We start from the raw sequence: 21,572 nt of genomic DNA, 5'->3' as shown, positions 1-21,572 counted from the left end.
GTCTGAGCGTACAATATTTGAAAGACACTAGTTTTCATTTTTAACTTTTCATAGGTTGACTTTGTACCATGATCAGAATAATGAAATTTTGTTTATTTGGAATAACCTAATTAAAAGGTATTTATTACAAATATGCACTAAAATTTAATGCAGAGGTTTTCCTCCAGTGAGCTCTGGGGCCGGGCAAAACAGGGAAGTCCATTGATCCCTCTTCTTGATGGGATTCCCTCCAAAAGATCTCAATCTCCACCCTGAACTTACTACACAAAGGAGCAGCTGATGAGCTGTGAAAAGCCAAAGTGTTCTTTCCTTTGTTAATTATTGTGGAAAATAAAATTCACAGTGATTTAGCGCTCAATAAAAAGTGCTTGGAATTTGCAAACTGATGAATAACTTGATGAGTCATGCTCTCCTCTACAGAAGTTGCAAGTCAAAATAAGCACACGTGTAGAAAAGATGCAACACTGAATGTTTATTTGTCGAGTTCACAATAAACAGGAAGCGTCGAGTGAACTGCTCAGTCTCCCTTCAACCCTGTTATTCAAACACAACACTGTTCCAGAATCATTTGTTAATCAGGAGTTAACGCATGTAAATCCACTCTTTGCTTTAGTAGCCAATGAAAACATTTTCACTTGCGTAATATAATATAACACCTCCACAGTGGGCTTCCCTTTCAAAACATCCTGTGTAGGTTTGTAAGTTTAATATCATTCATTTTCAGCAGTTAATGGCATTTTATCTGCTGAAGTTACTCTGTTGCATCACTTATTTTTATTTCAAAATTATGTCATTTTTCAAAATAGAGTTTTACTAATTCATTGCTACAGAATACACAAAGCTGTTTTTCCTCCGACTGCTGTAATTATTTTATACACAAGACAGAAACAAGAGCCACGGCTCAGTCCACATCAAGTATCAGAAACGGCAGCTTTTAGGCCGACAGTTGTAGTGGTTCATCAGGTTACAGCAGAGAAGCTGTGGAAAAAAAATCTTTTCTACAAGTTAACAAGAAAAAACTGAGCAAAACGAAAACATCCCGGTAGTTCCACAGAACGCTGTCCTGCTTCATCAGCACTTTGTCTGGGATTTGAATCTTCAGAGCAAAGTGAGCACATCTCTGGAAACGACGTTGACGGCTCAAATAAGAAGCTGAAGAATAGCTCCAAAACCATACCAGCCACTGAGCAAAGTGTGATCTTTAAAATCCTATAAAACGTCCACAATTCCCAAAATCACTCAAACAAACAATGAGGGTCAAACATTCAAGTAGGAGTTCAAGAAAACAAAAAAAAAAGACCAAATAAAAGTGATGAAAACAACAAAACACATCAAAATATGACTGAAAATATCTGAAGGGATCGGCAGCAACCTAGCAACGCATTCAAGCCCCAATGACCAGTTAGTTTGCCATGTCCATCATTTACATACACTCCCAAAAGGAAAGAAACGTTATCACAGAGGAAACCTTGAAAACAAGCAGTAAATATGATGGTACCGATCGCTTATTTACAACACAGGTAAGCTATTTCAACAGGTGTTTGCGAACGATGATGCAAGTTGTTAGTTTCTGGTCCACACGGTGATTCGCTGTGGGTAACGATTGAAACATGCAGTGTTTCAGTGCTCCCTCTAAGCCTTAAAAGTGAAATGGGACCACAAAGCTCAGCAGAGAGAAAGACAGACCAGCTCGCTGCATTTTCCACACCTAAACCATCGTAGTTTGGATTCATGTTTTCCCCTAAAGGCAACAATGGGTGCATCGATGTGCAGTTCATTCAGCATCAAGAATGTGTCGACACAGTGTGAGAGGTATTATATTTACAGTAAGTTTACAGACATGTTAAACTGCCCATAATATGCTTAAAGGATCTCTGCGTCTTTTAGCCTGTTATCTGCCTTCTTTTATTCAAACCTATAAAAGATCAAAGTCCAGGAAAAATGCTGCTCAGCTGCCTTAAAGGATTAGTTTATAGTCCAATCTTCACTCCAGTTACACAACGATATAATGCTCCACCAAGCAGCATTAAATACAACCAAAAAAAAAAATCCATCGAGCACATTAAAGTCTAATGTGAACCAGCCGAATCGTTCAGCTGAGCACTGCTGAAAATCCTGATGTTCCAGTAGCAAACATATCTGACTTATTTCACACAAGACTGCAGCTGTTCCAGGATTTGGGCCATATTTCTATTTAAGAGGAACTTAAAAGTGAAAGAATGTGTCGCATACATGGCTAACTTTAACATTAGCTTCAAAGGAGGCTGTTAAGGAGAAAAGTATGAGCACTTTAAATCTGACGAGACCAATTCATCCTGCTGATTATGAACATATTTGTATGCAGATCAAATTACATCATCCTCCAAAGCTTGGATCCAGCTCCCTGTGGGGAATAAAGCCTTTGCCATCGCTCCCACTGAAGCAAATGTAGCCAAAGTCCACCTCTCTCGTCTGATCTGTCCTTCTGCCAGGTAGTAGTGAATATATCCTCTTACAGCATCTATAAGCAAACCTCTTATTACCTGCATTAAGATGCCATAATCATCATTAGTAGTGTGAATTCAATTGCAATCTTCTAAGGAGCTGCAGCGCTAACCTCTGGCTGTAAGCAGGAGAGACTGTGGCTATTAAAGCATTAGCAGTGCTTTATCACTGCTACATTAACTAGAGCAGTAGTGACTGCAGCACTTAGCAATTTACACACCAGCAGGTAACACTAGTATTAGCAAACAATATGTCAAGCTAAGTTATATGCTGCAAGAAGCTATTACTGGCCATCACATTGTTCTTACAAAAAGCATTCTAAGCATGTTAGCATATGCGGAGCTAACGCATGCAGCGATGTGGATTAGCACGTTCTATAAGCTCTATGCTAGTGACTAGGTGGAGTGAAAGCAGGCGTAGAGGGAGCACTGATTGATTCACTGGTGTCACATCAGTATGTCCAGGTCGTCTCCGTGATCGTCCTCCTCTGTCACCCGTAGCGACAGGACCTCCTCGTTCAGAAACAGCCCGCTCAGTCGCTCCTTTCGGGCCTGCCGCTGCTCTTTGAGCTGTCGCTTGCGGAGGGCTTTCTGCTGAAGCTTTCGCTGCTTTGAACGTTTCTGGAAGAGACGGTGTGTGGAGAGAGGAGTTAATAATAACAATAAATAAATCGTGGGTCTAAATGCTCTGATATGAGCAGACGTCAGCAGTGTGACAGCATTTTGTAGAAACGGATACAAGTCAACTTCAACCCTTTCAGTAATTTGCATTTCACAGCTCAACAATCCATCAGAGCATTTCATCTAAAACTGTGTAAGCACATTCTCACAGCTGTTGTTGTGAACATCCAGCCACTGCTTCACCAGCTCCACCATCTGTCAGCTACAACCTGCTCTCTCATATGTCCCCAAAAAAGGCTGATTTCTGTTTTATGATTGCAGTTTACTTTTTTTTTTAATTTATATATTTTTTATTAAGGTTTCAAAAGCAGGCATTCACAGTATGTACATCATGTAAGCATACTTCTTGCTTAGGTTATCTGCCTTAGATACCGAAATAGTATTTTAATTTACATCCGAATCATAAAGAAAGAATATTTACAACTATAGAAACAATTGAAACAATCACATAATCCGAAATAAGAAAAACAAACAAAACCAACAAACCTACAAACAAAACAAAAACAAACAAACAAACAAAAAAACAAACAAAATGGATGTGTTGGTAGGGGGTGATCCTATAAATATATACTCTCATACATCACAGTTATTGGTTTGTGAAAATAAAATCTGGCCTATGAGGCGTGATATATTTGACCCAGTTTTCCCAGTATGATGTAAATTTCTCCAGCTTGTGGTTGGCAGAAGCTGTTATCTTTTCCATGTTATAGATTTCCATTGTGATTTCCATCCATGTACTTATGTTTGGGCTCTCCGGGGATAACCATTTTCTGGTGATACTCTTTTTACAGGCCATCAGTAGAATAATGATTGCAGTTTACAAATAGTTTTCTTGTTAACTGAACCTTATTCTACAATTTGTTAATCCTGAAAAGGCTCACGTGTACTCCACAAACAATGAAAGAGATATTTAAGCTAGAGACAAAGCACATACCAATGATCTGAACTGAGACTTTCTTTGGTTGAGAACAACTGTGGGAATCATAGTATGGCAACAGAACTGGCACTGGAAAATATTATCAGTTACACAACGCAAGACAAAACACACAATTCACCTCAGGATCAAAGCTTAGAGACAAGGCTGCAAAGACATTCTTGTTGGTCTTGTGATGCTTTCCTACATCTTGTGACTTAACAGATCCTAACGAGCCAACTTACAGCTGATCCAGGCTAAAATCTAACCATTGAGAATCTATTCTCTCTTTACTGTGTGATCTCCATCATGCTGCCCCCTGATTACACTCAGACTGCACTCTGAGACTTCCTGTGTTTGTGTCTGAAGAAAAAACAATCAAAGATCACTCAAGCGATGAGCTCTATTCTAACACAGCACAGCAAAGTTCACCAAACTGATTAAATCACTGAATCAATTATTTTTCCTCAGCAGTTCACATTAGATCATAATTATTTTAGATCACAGTGGATGTCAATATTTAAAGTCGCAATTAACAGCAGTTTAAAGAAATGTAAACTCTGCTGTCTGACAAAGTTCATGAAAAGGAAAAAAAAAAAAAGTCTAGTTCTGAAATGCTGAGTAGGGCTGGGCCATATTATACCGTTCATGGTAATACCGGTATAATGTTAGGCAACGACAGGAAAATGAAATTTCGCGATAGAATGGGAGTAAAACGCGCATGCGCAGTGCCTTTGTTTTCATACGCACATGGCCGATTGTTGAGTGAAACAGATGAACCAGAATTGGTTTGTAAAAATGGTGCAACTTCCGTGATGTGGAACTGGTTTGGTGTTTGTCCGTCAGATACACAACAAAGCACATTTTTTTGCAGAACATGCAAGCAGCCGTTGTTATTGTCGTATTTGTCGGACTAAGACGCTCTTAAATCTGGGAGTAATCTGGGTCCTAAACTCTGTATGCTTCTGGTCAAACAACACTGCAGCATCACTGAGAGTTAAAACCTGTCTAAATTCTTTCATCTTTAATAAAACGATCAGCATTGCTGCTTTACCAGGTGTAACTATGAAGTTTAACTTTCAGGCATCCATGAAAACAAAAGTTATTACATTTAACGGAGTTAGAAGTTAGCAGGAAGCTAGCGGAAGTTAGCTCGCTAGTTTCGCTAGTTACCTAAGCATGATATAGCATGTTCTGACTGAGAGATTTCTGAAAAAAATCAAACGTACAGCTCTGCTATCACTTCCAACATAAATGAAGACAGGAAACTAAACAGCAGTGACGTTTGTAGGGTTACTGAAGTTGGGCTAGCTGGTATATAATGATGTGCTACGTGATCGCTAGCGACACAGCTATGTTAGCATAATATAAACAGTGAAGCTGGAGGACGAACACTAACACTTTTCCACTTATAAAAGTTAACGTGAAGGTTCTTCATGGTTAGAGACAAATGCAATCGCATGGCAGGATGCTGTAAACGGACCAAACTTCAGTCAGGAGAACAACTGAGATAATCCATCCACAATACGAGGTTAGTCATTAATATACTGCAACAACATGGGAATAGAGCAGCTGCCAGAGAATTCAACATTAATGAATCAATGGTACAGAAGTGGAGGAAGCAAGAAGAATGAGTTTAATAAAGTTTGATTTATCTGACTGCTTTGTTTCGCTTAATGTGCCTTATAATCCCGTGCACCTTATGGTCCGAAAAATGCGTACTGCACACTGCAGTTTAATGTTGCAAAGCACCTCTTTTTAACTTCAGTGGATATTATACATGGTTATGCTCAGGATATGTCAGCCCATTTGTACTGGAAATGCCTTTTGGTTAAACTTTCAGCAAGGAATTTGCATTTGCACTGTTACATTTTTATAAAGCTTTAATGTACATAAAAACCAGCTTCTTGTTTAAGTGAAAATAAATGGAAGGTTGTCTTTTTGCACTAGTAATGTTGTGGAGTTGTATTTTGTCTCGCATCCATTATATCGTCGGTTATATCGTTATCGCAAATTTTCAAATATATATCGTGATAAATATTTTTGGCCATATCGCCCTGCTCTAATGCTGAGTGGTTTCTCGTAATCACACCAACCACAGTCCTCACTTCCTTAGATTCAGTGAGAGTCTCCACACTCATACACCTGTAGTGATCCTCCACAAGAGTCCCAGTTTCTCACGTGGGCCCTTGGGTAAATTAATTGCCCACCTCTGCGCTCAGGTATTACAGTCACACAGTCTCCTCTGCTGCTACACCACAGTGTGAGGGTGAGGGGAGGAGCGGTGCTGATAACAACTTGGTCATCTGTTATAAGTCCAAGAAAGGCTTCCAAGCAAGCGTTCGTCTATAGAAAACTCTCACTCAAGTTTCAAGGGCAGAAAATGTGTAACAATTATTAACACAACGCCAAATGTCCTTCTGTATAGAACAATCAAGATCTGCAACTGTTCTTCCAGTGTTTCAGAGATATATATTATAACCACTGGCCCGGACTCTGCAGAGCAAAATATTTACCAAGAAAACAAAAACTGTTTTTCATTTTTCAACATTCATCTTTCTTACTTTAGAGTCTCGTATGCGTTCTGCAGCACTGGAAAGATTTCCATCACTGTGAGCTCTGCTAATATTAGCAACACTGCTCCCACTACAGGCAGAGGCTGTACCCCCTGGAACACAAGGCACAGACACTGTTAGAAACATCAAGACCAGAATGCAGGGGAGCAATTTTATCTTGGCAAAAGCTGGAAGTACCAACATAAGCACAGACTCCTGTGGCGGTGTCAAACCAGGCAGCATCGTACCTGCTACAGAGTTGGAGGCAGTAGATCCAGTGGAGGAGCTGGCAGAGCTGACCATGCTGGCGTTACTGCTGCTGGCTCCGCTGACGCCGCCTGTACTGGCACTGCTGTGGCTGCTCCTCTTCCAGCCCTCCCTGGTGCTGCTGGCTCGCTGCCTGGGGCTGTGCTCCCTGATGTAGTTACGCACCTAATGACGTCACACAGATCCATTAAAAGGGGAGTTTCTGAACAACTCTCGACAGCGCTGCTCCTCAATATGCAGCAGCTACAAAGCTGTTGTTGCTGCTCACCTGTTTGAGCTTCTCATCGGTGAGACAGTTGAGCTCGATGATGAACTCGCTGTCAGTGGGAGAGATCTGAGCACAGGGGTCAATGATCTTGATGATGTCGAGCTGCTCTCTCAGGCCCATCTCTGTGCTGACCTTCCGGCTCAGATACTCAATGTACTCCACCTAGAAGGGGAAATTCAATTCAATTCAGCTCTATTTAAATGGCATCAAATCACAACGATGGCTGCTTCAAGGCACTTTACATTGTAAGGTAAAGATGCTACAATAATACAAAGAAAACCCCAACTATCATACGACTCTGCATGAGCAAGCGCTTTGGCAACAGTGAGAAGGAAAAACTCCCTTTTAACAGGAAGAAACCTTCAGCAGAACCAGGCTCAGGGAGGGGCGGGGCCATCTGCACGACCGGTTGGGGGAATAACACACCAGTTCAACTGACTGTATATCGAAATGTATTACAGGTTAAAAAAAATAGACAAACAAATGAAAAAATAATAGACGACACACTGCAACAAACAAAACCACGCAAGACAGAAAACACCTGGTTCATTAGCTTTAATGCTAATTCTGAGCACTCAGCACAAAACGAGCTTGTTTTGTTTACTTGTTCATCGTTGGTCATGGCACTCCAAGGCAGCTCATCCAGGTTGCGATGAGGGTGGGGCTTCGGCTTCCTCTTGGAAAACAAACATGGTGAACTTGGCACACTTGGAATTATGTCAGAGAGGACATCACTGCCACTTGCAATGTCACTTCCTGGTAACTGGGAAAACAACAATGGAAACAATTAGATTAGGACATGACAAGATAGGATTGTTTAGGAAAGCCATTTTCCACATTCATACAGATAAAGCAACAAGTGCAAATGACTTACAACTCCTACTAAACATGAGCACCTACAGAATATTAAAAATCAGACCGACTAATAAGCTACCTGCCACTCAAATTCACTGTCAGACCAGTCCCAGTATGTGCTGATAGAGGAGGAGACGTCACTGCAAACACTGCCTTCAGGAAACAAATCCAGCGATGTGAGTTCTTGGTCGTCCAGAAGGGAGTAGCAGTCGTCTTGATCCCCCACAGAGACGGAGGAGAAGAGCTCCTCGCTACACTCAGAGCTGGCAACACTGGTACCACAGGAAGTAAGGTTCCACCTGAGGAGAACAGAGTGGACATCAAAATTAATCTTTTAAGTGACTTCTAGAAGTTGTTCTCTTCTCTCTTTTTAGACCAGTAAGGTAAAAGAAAAGCACAGATGAAGGATTTGGGGAGGATTACAGAACAGCTGGACCTTTGTTCGCCTGTGCCTTCAAATTAAGATAATAAAACGTTGCTCCAACAGTTGTTCACTTGGCAGCCACTGCTAGGTGATAATTAAACTATTTTGCACAGTTTCAGGCTGTAACACTTGGCAACAATGTTTCAGCTACTGTCTGATTTGGAGATAAAACACTTTTATTTCTTATGTTTGTGTTTAATTTGCTAAATCCTAATATGACAGTTCAAATAATTGATTGGCTACAATTTCCAAGATATTTATGTTTAACATTTTATACCTATGCACACTGTTAACATAAGTTTTAATCATGAACTGTTAGCTTATGTCTTTTCATCTGTTTATGGTCACTTCATATGATATTTCACCTTTCTTCATTATAGAGAAGACTTAACGTGAAAGTCAAAGCAGCCCCACCAGCCCCGAACTAACCATCCAAGCAGTGGACAGCAGTAAAACTTTAGATGTGTCTCGTCACTGTTGTGCATTTGCGACTCACTAAATAAACCATACAAAGAGCAATGAACATGCTGCTGCTGTGTTCTTAAGCACAAAAAAATTACAAGTACCCTGTTTTTCGTGCTTTTCCAACTTTAGTACTAGAACACACTAACACATGAATCAGTTTTGACATGGAGCACAGGTCATGATATGTAGACATTCTGCTTTTAACACATGTCTACATGTCTGACTATTGACTTATTCCATCATTTAACAATTCAGGACAGCAGTAGAGGAAATGTAAAGGTTATACTAGGGCTGGGCGATATATCGAGTTTTTTAAAGATATCGATATATTTTCATACGAGATATAAGATGTGACAATATCGTTTATATCGATATAGTCTATGTTACGTTATAATTATACTTGTGGAGCCGCAGGTTTGCCTCTCTTTCGTCCACTTTTGTCTCTACGCAACGTTACTCGGCCTCGCCTCTCCTTCACTGAACCCAACTCCCCCTCCCCCATAGCTTCACCTGCAGGCAATGACAAGATGAAAGCGGAAAATCTCCGTTAGCGAGTTACCGTGCGTGGGGCTGGACGGCGTCAACATGTTAGCGAGCTAACCGCACTAACGAGCTAACCGCGCTAACGACATGCAGCCCGGAGGGGCTGCACGGCCTAAAATCCTTTCCTTTTCTCAAAAATCGACAGTGCGCTTTATGTATGAATTCTGGTTGTGCTTACTGACCGCGAACCGATTTTATGTGGTGCACAGCGCTCAGCAATCTGTCAAAAAATGTTTTAATATGACTTTGCTAAACTACGGAGCTGCACCGCTTGATGGATTGTCGGAGGATTGCGGCTACAGAGGAGGAGCCTCGCGGAGTGATACGTACTGTGTGTGTATAAGGACCACAAATGGCACCTGTTCAGAGACGTGGTGCAGCTGTGAAATCTGTCTCTTTGTTATTGTGCTCAGCGTCTATTAGTTTACATTTTGACTGCACAATTGTGAGCTTTTTGTTATGCACAAAAACAACATTGTTTTCTTTTATTTATGGACCATGATTATTTAATAAATGCTGATAATTTATTTTTGAGTAATATCTACGTTGTATGTAAATAAAAGTGCCCGTGTGACATCTGGGACACAGTGTGACTAAGAACTCTCTTTTTGTTCTTAACTTATGGCTTTAAAAAAAAAAAAAAAAAATCGAGATATATATCTTATATCGCCATGCAGCTAAAAAATATCGAGATATGAATTTTGGGTCATATCGCCCAGCCCTAGGTTATACACATTTTACTGGTGCACATTATGAGTCACAGTACTTTCAATGGCATATTGCGAATGAAATGCAAATTAAAAAATATATATTACTTGTGTGAATTTTTAATATGCATAAAAAAGATTTAACTTTACTTTGCAGCATTATAGAATTCCTGTTACTGGGAATGTGTCTAATCCAAGAGAACATCATATGATGTGAAATCTGAAAATTGCATTTTATGCTTCATATCAGCAAATTTCATAAAAAATATGTGAACTCTGTAGTTTATGAAGAGGTGCTGTCAGAAAATTAGCAGCTACTCCAAATTAAACAATTAGAATAATTTAAACAAGTTTAGCATTAGTAAATGAGTCAAGTTTGACTGCATTTATGTGGAAGCATTTTGGCTGCAGAGGAGTATAATCTGTAACTTTCCACATACGGTTACAAAACTCTTCCAATTTGCCAAGCAGACTGGAAACAGGCAACAGGATGTTCCAATTTAAAGTTCTTCTGCATTTACAGGGCATACCACTCATGCACATCTGTGGCACACAGAGTTTATCTGATGCATTTACTTCCTTTAGAAAAGAATCTGGATAGTCCCAAAAGAGTGACAACTAACAGATACTTTATCTATCAGCCAAGGATTAATTTGCACCACCAAGAGTGGTAATTTGCCGGTTCAGATAGAGGGGGAGGAGGTGGAGGTGGTCAACAAGTACAAGTACCTCGGGCTGTGGGTGGACAATAAACTGGACTGGTCATGCAACACAGAGCACCTGTATAAAAAAGCCCAAAGCCGACTGTACTTCCTCAGGAGGCTGAGGTCTTTTAACATCTGCAGGAAGCTCCTGAGGATGTTTTACCAGTCAGTGGTTGCTGGAGTACTTTTCTATGCTGTGGTGTGCTGGGGGAGCAGCACAGCAAAGAAGGACTCATCCAGGCTGGAGAAACTGATCAGGAAGGCTAGCTCTGTGGTCGGCATGAAGCTGGACACTCTGGTGACAGTGGCAGAGAAAAGGACATTAAAGAAACTGATGGACATTATGGACAATGCCAGGCATCCTCTGCACACGGCCATTAACAACCAGAAGAGTCTGTTCAGTGACAGGTTGCTTCTCCCAAAGACAAGAACTAACAGACTTAAAAACTCCTTTGTCCCACACGCCATCAGACTGTTTAACTCCTCTCTGGAGGGGAGAGGGAGGGGAAACAGGAGGACAAAGGAGGGGGGACCAACTAAGCTGTAGTGCCTCTTCACCTCACTGTGCAATACCTTTTGTGCAATACTTTTGTAAATAGTCAACAGTGCAATAGACCTCAATACTTGAAATGTGCAATTCACTTGTATTTTTATTTTTATTCCTATTTATTCTATTCATCCCCTTCGTATATTTTATTTATATTGTCTCTGTATTTATATATATATGTGTGTGTGTGTGTGTGTGTGTGTGTGTGTGTGTGTGTGTGTGTGTATATATATATATATATATATATATATATATATATATATATATATATATATATAATATTCTGTAACTCTGTAACTTCTGTCGGTGCTGTGCTTTTTTGGAAATCGAATTTCCCAGAGGAACCCACCCGAGGGATTAATAAAGTTCTATCTAATCTAATCTAATCTGAAATCCCATCATTGTTACACAGTAACATTAAAGACCCTGTGTCTACTCTTTAAGGGTTTTTGTAGTTTTTTTTAAAAAAAAACCTGAGGTGTAAATATGAGCTGTGAAAATCTGAAACCTCTCACTGCTGGGATTCCTCTAGTCCCCCAGCAACAAGACTGGCTGCTAGCTTAGCAAGCCACTTAGAATTTCCTCTTCTTACACAGATAGAGGGCTAACAATAGACACTTTACAGTAGCAGCACTTTGAGGGGACTGTTGTTGTGATTTGGTGTTGTATAAATAAAACTGAATCGAATTGAACTCAAGAGTGTTAAAGGCAACAGGGATGTCATTCAGGTCTGTATCCTCAGCACTGTAGGCTCCACACCACTACAGAGCTCCAAAATAGGGGTATACAGGCACAGTAGATACATGTACAAACACAAATACAGTCATTCTGTACTTGCCTGTTACTGTGAAAGCGATGCAGAGGATCCGTTCGATGACACGATGATAGCTGACAGCCAAAATCGCTGACATCCAGAGTTCCCACATCACTCAGGTTGGCCCTTTGGGAGAGGAGAGGGAAAGGCTCCTCCGGGGCCAAAAACTTCTCATACAAAGATTCAGACATGGTAAATCTGTATCTGAAATAAAGGAGGAGGGTAATAAATAGGCAATATGTTTCAATACACCTTCAAATAAATACATTATGCAAGGTCGTTATGCTGGACTGTACATGTGTTAACCTTCATAAGGCTTGTTTGTGAACACAACTGTTGATGCCACTGTTTATTAGGGGTGCAACTAGGGCTGCTCGAGTATGGCAAAAATGATAATCACGATTATTTTCACTGAAATTGAGATCTCGATTATTTGACAATACTTTGGTGTCACGGTTCAATATTTATCAAAAATACACAAGGTGGAAGGTGTATACAATTCAGAATAACAGCTAATATTAATAAACTAAGAGACAGTGTAGTTACTCCTGTTTAATGTTTTATTATCGTATTTTACTCATTTGCTAACAAAACTGAAATGGTGTTGGCTTCACAAGAATTATTCTTAGAAGCTTCCGACAGGTAAGCTAACTTGTTTTGCGGCTCGCAGCTACGTTCTTCTTCGTTAGTATTGCGTGCAGTCTGACCAGACCATATAAGCGATACTGCCCCCATAACTTCCTGTAGTGTATTGCAGTTACAAAAACACGTTTACATCGTTTTCGCATATGACGCGTCGACGATAAAATTCCGCGTCAACATATTTTTATTAATGACGTCTTCAACGAATCAGGGGAAAGGGGGGCACAAAGAAATACCTTTCTTTCTTATTCTCATTTTAAATGTCTAGCTTTTAATAAATAATTATCTTAATCTTACACCCAAAGTTAATCTGATGTAAAATGTATACAAGTCCACTATTTATATAGTAACTATTAAATCTCTTTTTTTTCTTTTTTTTTTGCTGGGAGTTGGCAACCCTGTTAGTTAGGTTGTTTAATATTTCTGCTAAGTACTCGTTAAAATACCAGAATAGGAAGGATGGAGGATTTAAGTTTATTAAATTGATCAGTACTGCTGAACTATGAAATATTTTGGGTGCAGTGTATTTTTTGCATACAAGTATAACAAAATAGCTTTAGTATGAACTTGAGTATGAACTCATACAAAATGCAGCAAGATATTAAAAAACTGCTTTATTGATTAAAAAGCACACTATATCGGATTCATATCGGTATCGTTAGATATCCAAATTTATGATATCGGTATCGGACATTAAAAAAAAGTGGTATCGTGCCATCTCTACTTAAAACACTGTGAGATATGCCAGGTTTTTGACTAGCGTTCTGCTCATGTTTTTGTAACAGGCTGCTAGTAACAAAGTGCCTGAAGATACAATTTAAAATTGTCTGTGAAGGTTCTCAGTCATCCAGGTCATCGTAGTCAAAGGAGCTTGCAAAGAAAAGTGTCTGGACTTCTTTAAGTTACTTGAAGACGTTTCACCTCTCATTCGAGAAGCTTCTTCAGTTCTAAGGCCAAATGGTGGGGAGTCCCAGATTAAAACCTAGTGGGAGTATCCCCCCGCAGAGGGACAAAAGGACCCCCTGATGATTCTCTAATCGTCTGAGCCAAGGTGTGGGTCCCAATCAGCCAGAGTTTCGGGTGAGCTTTTCTTTGCAAGCTCCTTTGACTACAATTTAAAATTGTTTCTTTGCCAAATTGTGATGTGATACTGGTTCATCTCTCGAGTTAATAAATTATTATATAATTTATTCTAACATATTTGCTCCACTGCACACGTTTTTTATTGTTTGTACTGTGCATGTCTAATCTGTTTATACTGGGATCAAAGAAAAAAAAAACGGACTTCTGTCCCTTGTATGTGTACATGTACTTGGTCAATAAATCTAACTCTGATTGTTCAGATACTAAAAAAAAGTCACTAATGGTGAAAACCTGTTTTTCGTCCAAGCATCAGTAAGAAGAAACATCTACCGATTTACTTTAATGGAAAAAACTAGTTGGGCTACCTACTATGAATGCTTTTTACTTAGCAACTGTGCTAATAATAAAGCTCATAATCAACTGCTGGCTCTGTTATTTGGCACAGCTTAGACTCAAAGTAACTGGTAAACAGCCTGAATACTTCAAGTTACGGTAAACATAACCCCACGCGTTAAAAGCGCGCGCGCGCGCGCTCGCACACATATTTATAAAGGCTTTGATAAAGCCAGCTCCATTAGCTTGAGTAGAACTTACATAAACAGTATCGTGTTTAGAAAACGCGAGCATAAGCCTCTGACATCACAACACAAGCTAACATCCTTAGCTTGCTGCTAATCCTCCGAAATATCTATGTAGCGTTTGCTAATACACAAAACGATCTGAAACTCCCATTTCCCAACAAATGCCATGTGTGAACGCTATGTGAACAGGTCTAAGCTGTAACTAAGAAGCTATCGATATTAAAAATCCTACCTTTTGGTTGTTCAAAAAGAGACCACTTCTATCGCCTCCATTTGCAAATCCGTTTTCCTCTAAACGACGAGCTGAGCTCTCACCGCGAGACTCCGCGGAATGAGAGTCATGTGACATGAAGGCGGAAGCTGTCGCACAAATACAAAACTAGCTAGACAAATCCCTCTCTAACACCAATTTCTCATCTTTTTATCTGTTAATTCTGTATGTTAGTGAACACCGAGGCATGTCTTCCAGCCATTCAAAGGACTCTTTGAGCTTTCTGGGAGGCAGAATACCACCGGAAGTCGAGTCATTGTCAAAAAACTTGAAGGATGTGGACCAAGAGTTGTTCCGAAAAATACTGAAAGGTAAATAAAGTCTAAAACAGAAAAAAATAGCAAGAACTAAATAATCGTATTATATTGTGTCTATTCGAATACGTACCCTGAAACAATAAAACTGAACGCCTTTTGGTGAAGTTTATTGTGAAACTGGACCAATAACAGTATCCACAGTAGAGTTGTGACCTCCTCAGCCTCCCAGGATGTTTATGTCGTGATAAGATCTTCTGCTGATATTCGGACCAAGTGTTAGCAGTTGAAGATGCCGGATAAGTGCATTTAATGTGACTGTGAATGATTCCCTGTCCAGCTGTGGTCAGTGCCCTGGAGGGAAAGGACTGCACAGAGGGGATGAAGTCCATAGCAGAGAGCAGTGTCATCCCGCAGGAGAAGCTCTGTCACATCGTAGCTGGGATCCACAGACTGCTGTCTGAGGCCATCCGCATCCCCACAGCGTTACTTAAACAGGAGGTGAGCTGATGCTAAAGCACTAGAAATTATATTCACTGAAACAGACTTCTCAACTAACATCTTCATTCCTCTTCTGTGGTGCCTGATGGGGCATTGATTAGATCTTTAAGGAAGATTTGAAGGAGCTAAGGTGAGGGAATCATTTTTTTTCCACACCTCTCTTTGTTTCCATTTATTATCTCCACAACCCCACCCCCCAGATTCTGAAGAGGTTATTTCTATTGTGTTTTTTCTTCTTTTATTAGAATACCCGAAGACTTCATCACAGATTTCTCCAGTGTGGTTTTTGGAAATCAGTATGTTGATTTTACAACCTCAGGCATGTCCAGGATTGGTATCTCAGAGCAGTGCTACAATCAGGTTCTATTTCCTGTGCTGTTTGTGTTTTCAGCCGTGCAGCTCTAGAAGCGGCCGCCTCTCAGAAGGATCCTCATCTCCCCACACTTGAAGAATTGAAATGGAGAGTGGATGTTGCCATTTCTACAAGGTAACATACTAAACGAACTGCAAAAACAATATGGCAATATGTGCAAGAAATCTTTGTTAATGGTTAACTGCCTACTAACACAGTGTTTTAAAGCTTTCCTGGAACAATACCATCTCTTACCACCGTCTCTTACTTGCAATATAGAAATAAGTCAGGAAGAAGGGTTTAGTGAAAGATTACAAAAGATTCTACTGCACTCATTTTAAAGTCCTACTCTTTAGACTTTGTGATGATGTTTTTGCTTTTCTGTGTCGAAACAGCTCTTTAGCCCGAGCGCTGCAGCCTTCTGTTCTCATGCAGATGAAACTTTCAGATGGGAGGTTTCAACGCTTTGAGGTATTTAAACAAGTAACCTGTTCCTGATTGTACACACAATACATTCTGACCCACAGTCCCCTTCTTATTCTCATTTTATTTACTTTTAATGACGATACCAGTACCACAGTATAGATCTACATGCCAAATTTCTGTGCATAAAACCACAGTTCAGAGGGTTTTTTTCTCTTGGTCTTTTGGCTTTTAAGAGTCTTGTTGAAAGTAATAGTTGTTCAGAAGACGTTGACGGTTTCCTCGCCTCTTTGTCTTCCCAACATGACAAAGTGCCTGCATGGATTCTCTCTTAGCACTGACATGCTTGTTAGGTTAATTGGTAGTACTAATTTCGCTGTAGGGATAATTATGAGTGGTTGTCTTTAAGTATTTACGAAAATGGATGGATTTAACAATACCTTTTAAATTCCTGAAAATGTCTTATGCATTAGCAAATCTCTAACAGAACAACTACAAAGAAACGAGTCAAGGTATTGCAATCCCGAGGGTGAATCATGGGATGTACTTAGTTTTTCAAGGACCTGCATAGAGCCTTGTAAAAACTGTTGGCTCTTAATGTCAGTGAGCGAAGATATCCTTAATATGGTCATCTCAGACACAGTTCTGGCTGTGAGCATAACAGCCCCACACACCTGCTGCTAAAGGTGGATGAAGGTGAAGCCAGAATATCAGTTAAACAAGAGGGTGGCCTGAAACGGGGGAGACCCTGTGCCAGACAGTGGAAGGGAACTGGGTTGCATAAAGTCCTAGTACACAGATAAATAAAGATTACTTTTAAATGTAAATCATGCAAAGCTACACTTAAAGTATGCATTGGAAATGAGTTCATTCTCATGAGCTAACCATTGAATGAATTTCTTTTGAGAAACCTGTTAACATCATATGGATTTTTTTCTCCACATGACTGATGATGGTTGTGCACTATAGTAGTTATTCCTGGATTAACACAGAGTGTTAAACATGTTGGTTGTAAGCCAGTGGGCTAATGTAGGTCTGTTTCAGTTATTGCATAACAGGATTACAGAGGAAGTAACGTTTATTAACGGCAGCCTAACCTACAAGCCGTCCTTGACCAAGTGCCCCTGATACGTTTGCAGTGTTGTTTCTGTGCTAGTCAGCTTGCTTGTGCTTATTACAAATATTGTTTTGTTAGATGCTAAAAAAAAACTGTTGCATTTCTGAGTCTTATTTTTTTCTTTTATCAGCTTACAGAAAAAAAAACTACAGTAAAAAAAAAGCCTGATATCCATTCACATAAATGCAAAAGTGTCAGTTTTAAAACAGGAAAAAATGAAGAATAAATAGATGCACTCCACCAGGATGTGCGGCAGCCTCACTGCCACGGCGTAATGCTATAGTACGTCTTATTCAGCAGGGGGCGCCATACTCCGCATCAGCCTCAAAATGACAAACTAGAATCCACAACTGCTTTCAAAGCTGACTACCAGTGTGGTCGGAGCAGAAGCAGGGACGAGGACGCCTACTACGGATGTGCAGCGATTACGTAATCAGATTAAAGCAGAATTAGAAGATAAGCAGCAGCAACATTCGATGTGCAGTTTTTCTTTATGGGTGCAGCTCATCTCCACCTGACGCATGCTTCTCTGGAAGTGAAGGGAGGATGAATAGCAAACAGACGAGATGACTTCTTCCTTCTTCAGCACACTCTTCTTAATTAGCACTTGTGTCTGTTTGCAGTCTGACCGCTGCAAACAGATGGTGACTCACACGCAGCTTGAGACTTAAACACAGGGATGACAGGGACAGAAATTAGGGAGGCAGCAAATGAAACTCTGGGCTTAAGTATTAGAGCACAGCATTTTGCAAGGAGTCCATCTACATCCTTTAGGTAGAAATCCAGGTTTTTAATGACTTTAATGACTATTTCTTGCATTTTTAGACATTCAGACACACAGTAAACAGCTGTGGAATGTGGCTGTGTGCTTATTTTTAATGCTGAACACTTTGTGGGTGTGCTAAATGTTCTGTGGTCTTTTCCAGGTACCTGTGTCTAAATTCCAGGAGCTTCGTTACAACGTTGCTTTGATTCTCAAAGAGATGAATGATCTGGAGAAGAGGAGCATTCTTAAGATCCAAAACTAATACACCATCCGGAGCTGATGTTTATGCTAACTCATCTCTGCTCAGTTTTTAAAACTCAGTGGAGCTTTTCTACATTTTTTCATACGATGTTATGCAAGATAACGCTCTGCACGTCATTATCTTATGCTCTGATGGTGTTGGCATCCAACATACTCTAGACAAGCACTTCACCTCCTACAGTGTATTTAAAAATCTATAAAGTTTTTTGTTCTCGTTGTGCATTAGTCTTTGATGTTTGTGTCACATTTGAAAGTCCTGCAATCCCACACCTGTGCCAAAATACAAAAAAAGTCAAGTGGGCGCTCGTGCACGCTGGTCATGTGATACACGCTCCTCTTTGAAGCAGAACGTTTTGTTCCCTCACCTCTGGGACTCCATGTGACAAGAGGTCGAAAAAATTATTTAGAAGTCTTTTGGCTAAAAGCGCAACCATAAGTGTAAAAAGTAACTTTCTTTTAACTAAAAGTTTGTCTTGTTATGTGTTTGTTTTCCAAAATAACATTGAGATTTTTTTTTCTCACTGTTGAACCACATTTCTGTAATAACATCTGTCGGTCACTAAATTTGTAAGGAATGTTTGATCTGTTCAGATTCAAACTGTGTCACAGAAATAAGAGTTAGATGATAAACTGTAAACTTCAAATGCTGAAAGTCATTGAAATGTATTACAAAGAAATCTTATGTGTTCTTGTGACATCTTTTTACATGAATGAAACTGATGTTTTTGATTAACTGCAGCTATTTTGTAGATTAAATGGAACTCGGTATCATTTCACTCTACTTATTTCTATTCTTTCAATGACAACATGAATGTAAGTGAACGAATGTATGGTGAGGGAATAATAGGATAGTCCCAATTTGAAAGTATTATAAAAGCAAACAAAATATTACTAACCACAATCAAGAAACACAGAAGGAAGGAAAGTACAGCTTTAGTCTGTGCTTTTCTGTTAATTTGGTGTTGTTCTGAGTGGGCGTGTCTTTAAAGTTTGCTGCAGGCAGCAAAGCATTTAGGCTAAAATATTATGCGTGATGTAACATATGAAGTTGCTTTAGCTTTGTAAGTTTGATCATTTAACTTCATATTAGACTATAAAACGAATGAGTTGCTGGATTGATCGGGATCACGATGCTAACACAAAGTTTAGCGTGATGCTCTGCTTAACAGACCTACAGACTGAACTTCATGCTGTCTCCTCAGGGCAACATTAAAACAGATGTTAAGTCTAAGCAACATAGAGAAAAAATGCTTTGTAATGTACTATTTTTCAGTTGGGATAAACTAATCCCATTGGCGAGCTAAATGAAAACTTGTACGTTTAAGCTCATCTCCTTGAATGCCTCTGTATCATTTTCAGTGCAGATGCTATTTTTAGGTCTTTTGTTGGAAGTCCTGTTGGGTTTCCCTGTAGTTGCAAAGGCAACTACAGGGAAACCCAGTAGTTGCTCGCCTGCTCGATCTCCTCCGGTGAGTGAAAACTTAAAACAGACAAAGTTGAATGAAGGCAAATATGCTGAGTAGTGGAACTGGTGAGTAACCGTTACACTCACTCTGAGCCCTAACACCATGTAGACGGTTACACCCTGTGGGAATGAACTCACACTGTGATGAATGTTAAAAATTGAGATTTAATTTCCCTTTCACCCCGTATACATATATACTAATAAGATGGTGGATGCTAATATTGAATTATATTGAAGTTTGAGATAATGAAGTCAGCATGTGCACAACTAATTAACTTTTAAAAAATCTTTTGGCTCTGTATGACATCACTGAGGGCAGATATCCTCAGTCAGACAGCTCTGACTTTGAGCACAGTAGCCCCATCAACCCTTCTGGTTGTGAGGGGCTGCCAATCAGAAGAAAGCATGGCTTAAAGTGGGAGGAGCTAGAGTGGCTTGTTTCAAAGAGTGGATGAACTGAATAAAAATGTGGAGTTGACAATGAGCATAACAGGTCCCATTAAAAGATCTACACAGAGCATCTTTAATAATTACAGTTAATAATAAATACTATGCAGATGTTATGTTTTTAGTATTTTGATGGGAATATTCTTTATAACAAGGCTGTTCTTAACAATCCCATCTGATTTCTAATAAAAAAGACCACAAATTCATCCTTACAAACACAATTCTATCTTTAACCAACAAACAGACCCACTGAAAAGTCATTTCTCTTCTTAGGAAAACATTTTGAGAAGAAAAAAAAATCAAAAATGTTATTTTCATAGTCACAAGTCTCAGTACATCCAGTACCTCAACTTCACATTTCCAAGATCAAATCAGATTAAAGACGTTTGCTACAAGCGGTCCTCTCATGCCTACAGTATCATTAGTCTGTGTTTATGCATTCTTTCCCAAATGATCCAATACCTCATAATATATTTTCACTGTCAACAAATGAACAGTGACTCTTTTAGAAACTCTCAAAGTGCAGACTTGGCAGCCATCATGCAAATATCCAGCTATCTCTCTATCCGAGCAAGACGTTGTTTAAAAGTCTGAAGAGGTGACTTTGAGGATAACTGTGTGTCCTAAATGAGCAGGCTATCCAACGTCCAGACGGTCTGCACTGGGGTTGACTATTGGCCTATTTAGAGGCACCCAATGACAGTTCAAGGTGAGAAGGAGCAAGAGAATCTCCCACTACTGTGTGTGCGTGTGCGTGTGTGTCCGGGCAAAGTAAGCATATGGCCACGTGCTTGCATAATATTCTGCCCGTGTCCTGGTTTGCATATATGTCAGAACGTCTGTTTCTGCATGTGTGTCAGCGTGTCTGTGTCTGCTGCGGTGTGCAGGCTCACGTCAGCCTGCGTTTCTGTCTGTGTGCGGGATTGAGTTCACAGGCCAGACTGGCCGACCTACTGAGATCGACACCGACTGGCTCGCTCGCCGCTAATCCCTGCTCACACACACTCTAAACGCCTTTTAGCACACAAGTTTTATTTCAACCCTACAGGAAATACGGCTGATAGGCTTCAGGTGAGGCTAATAATACCACGTAGGCTTGTATCCAAAAACATGCAGAAGGCAATCCCTTAACTACAGTCCTTAAATTCAAGCCTTAACCTACTTCTAATTATGGTTAACTCTG

General features: G+C 39.9%; 2 protein-coding genes across 2 annotated transcripts; one reads left to right on the top strand and one right to left on the bottom strand.

Annotated features, from left to right (window-relative positions):
- Positions 1-452: 452 nt before the first annotated feature.
- fam199x (family with sequence similarity 199, X-linked) lies at positions 453-14,823 on the bottom strand. Its single transcript, XM_026186655.1, has 8 exons — positions 14,765-14,823; positions 12,251-12,430; positions 8,102-8,321; positions 7,772-7,930; positions 7,168-7,329; positions 6,881-7,064; positions 6,642-6,745; positions 453-3,104 (listed from the first exon to the last, which is right to left on the bottom strand). Exons 2-8 carry the CDS (start codon positions 12,415-12,417, stop codon positions 2,931-2,933), a joined length of 1,170 nt encoding a protein of 389 aa, XP_026042440.1. The 5' UTR covers positions 12,418-12,430; positions 14,765-14,823; the 3' UTR covers positions 453-2,930.
- Positions 14,824-14,971: 148 nt separating this feature from the next.
- commd5 (COMM domain containing 5) lies at positions 14,972-19,258 on the top strand. Its single transcript, XM_026186668.1, has 7 exons — positions 14,972-15,114; positions 15,398-15,558; positions 15,660-15,688; positions 15,804-15,854; positions 15,950-16,045; positions 16,306-16,381; positions 18,377-19,258. The coding sequence occupies exons 1-7, from the start codon at positions 14,991-14,993 to the stop codon at positions 18,476-18,478; spliced, it is 639 nt and encodes a 212-aa protein (XP_026042453.1). The 5' UTR covers positions 14,972-14,990; the 3' UTR covers positions 18,479-19,258.
- Positions 19,259-21,572: the final 2,314 nt, after the last annotated feature.

This window comes from Astatotilapia calliptera, chromosome 2 (genome assembly GCF_900246225.1).
Source record: "Astatotilapia calliptera chromosome 2, fAstCal1.2, whole genome shotgun sequence".
Lineage (NCBI taxonomy): Eukaryota > Metazoa > Chordata > Actinopteri > Cichliformes > Cichlidae > Astatotilapia > Astatotilapia calliptera.
The sequence above is the reverse complement of the archived record's forward strand: the minus strand, read 5'-3'. Positions and strand labels throughout refer to the sequence as shown.

Coding starts and splice junctions, on each gene's coding strand:
- fam199x (XM_026186655.1), bottom strand. CDS start 12,417: ATGTCTGAATCTTTGTATGAGAAGTTTTTGGCCCCGGAGGAGCCTTTC. Junction 7,931..8,101: donor ACAGTGAATTTGAGTGGCAG/GTAGCTTATTAG, acceptor TTGTTTTCCCAG/TTACCAGGAAGTGACATTGC. Junction 7,330..7,771: donor CCATGACCAACGATGAACAA/GTAAACAAAACA, acceptor TTCCCCTTCTAG/GTGGAGTACATTGAGTATCT.
- commd5 (XM_026186668.1), top strand. CDS start 14,991: ATGTCTTCCAGCCATTCAAAGGACTCTTTGAGCTTTCTGGGAGGCAGA. Junction 15,559..15,659: donor CAGCGTTACTTAAACAGGAG/GTGAGCTGATGC, acceptor GGCATTGATTAG/ATCTTTAAGGAAGATTTGAA. Junction 15,689..15,803: donor GAAGATTTGAAGGAGCTAAG/GTGAGGGAATCA, acceptor TTCTTTTATTAG/AATACCCGAAGACTTCATCA.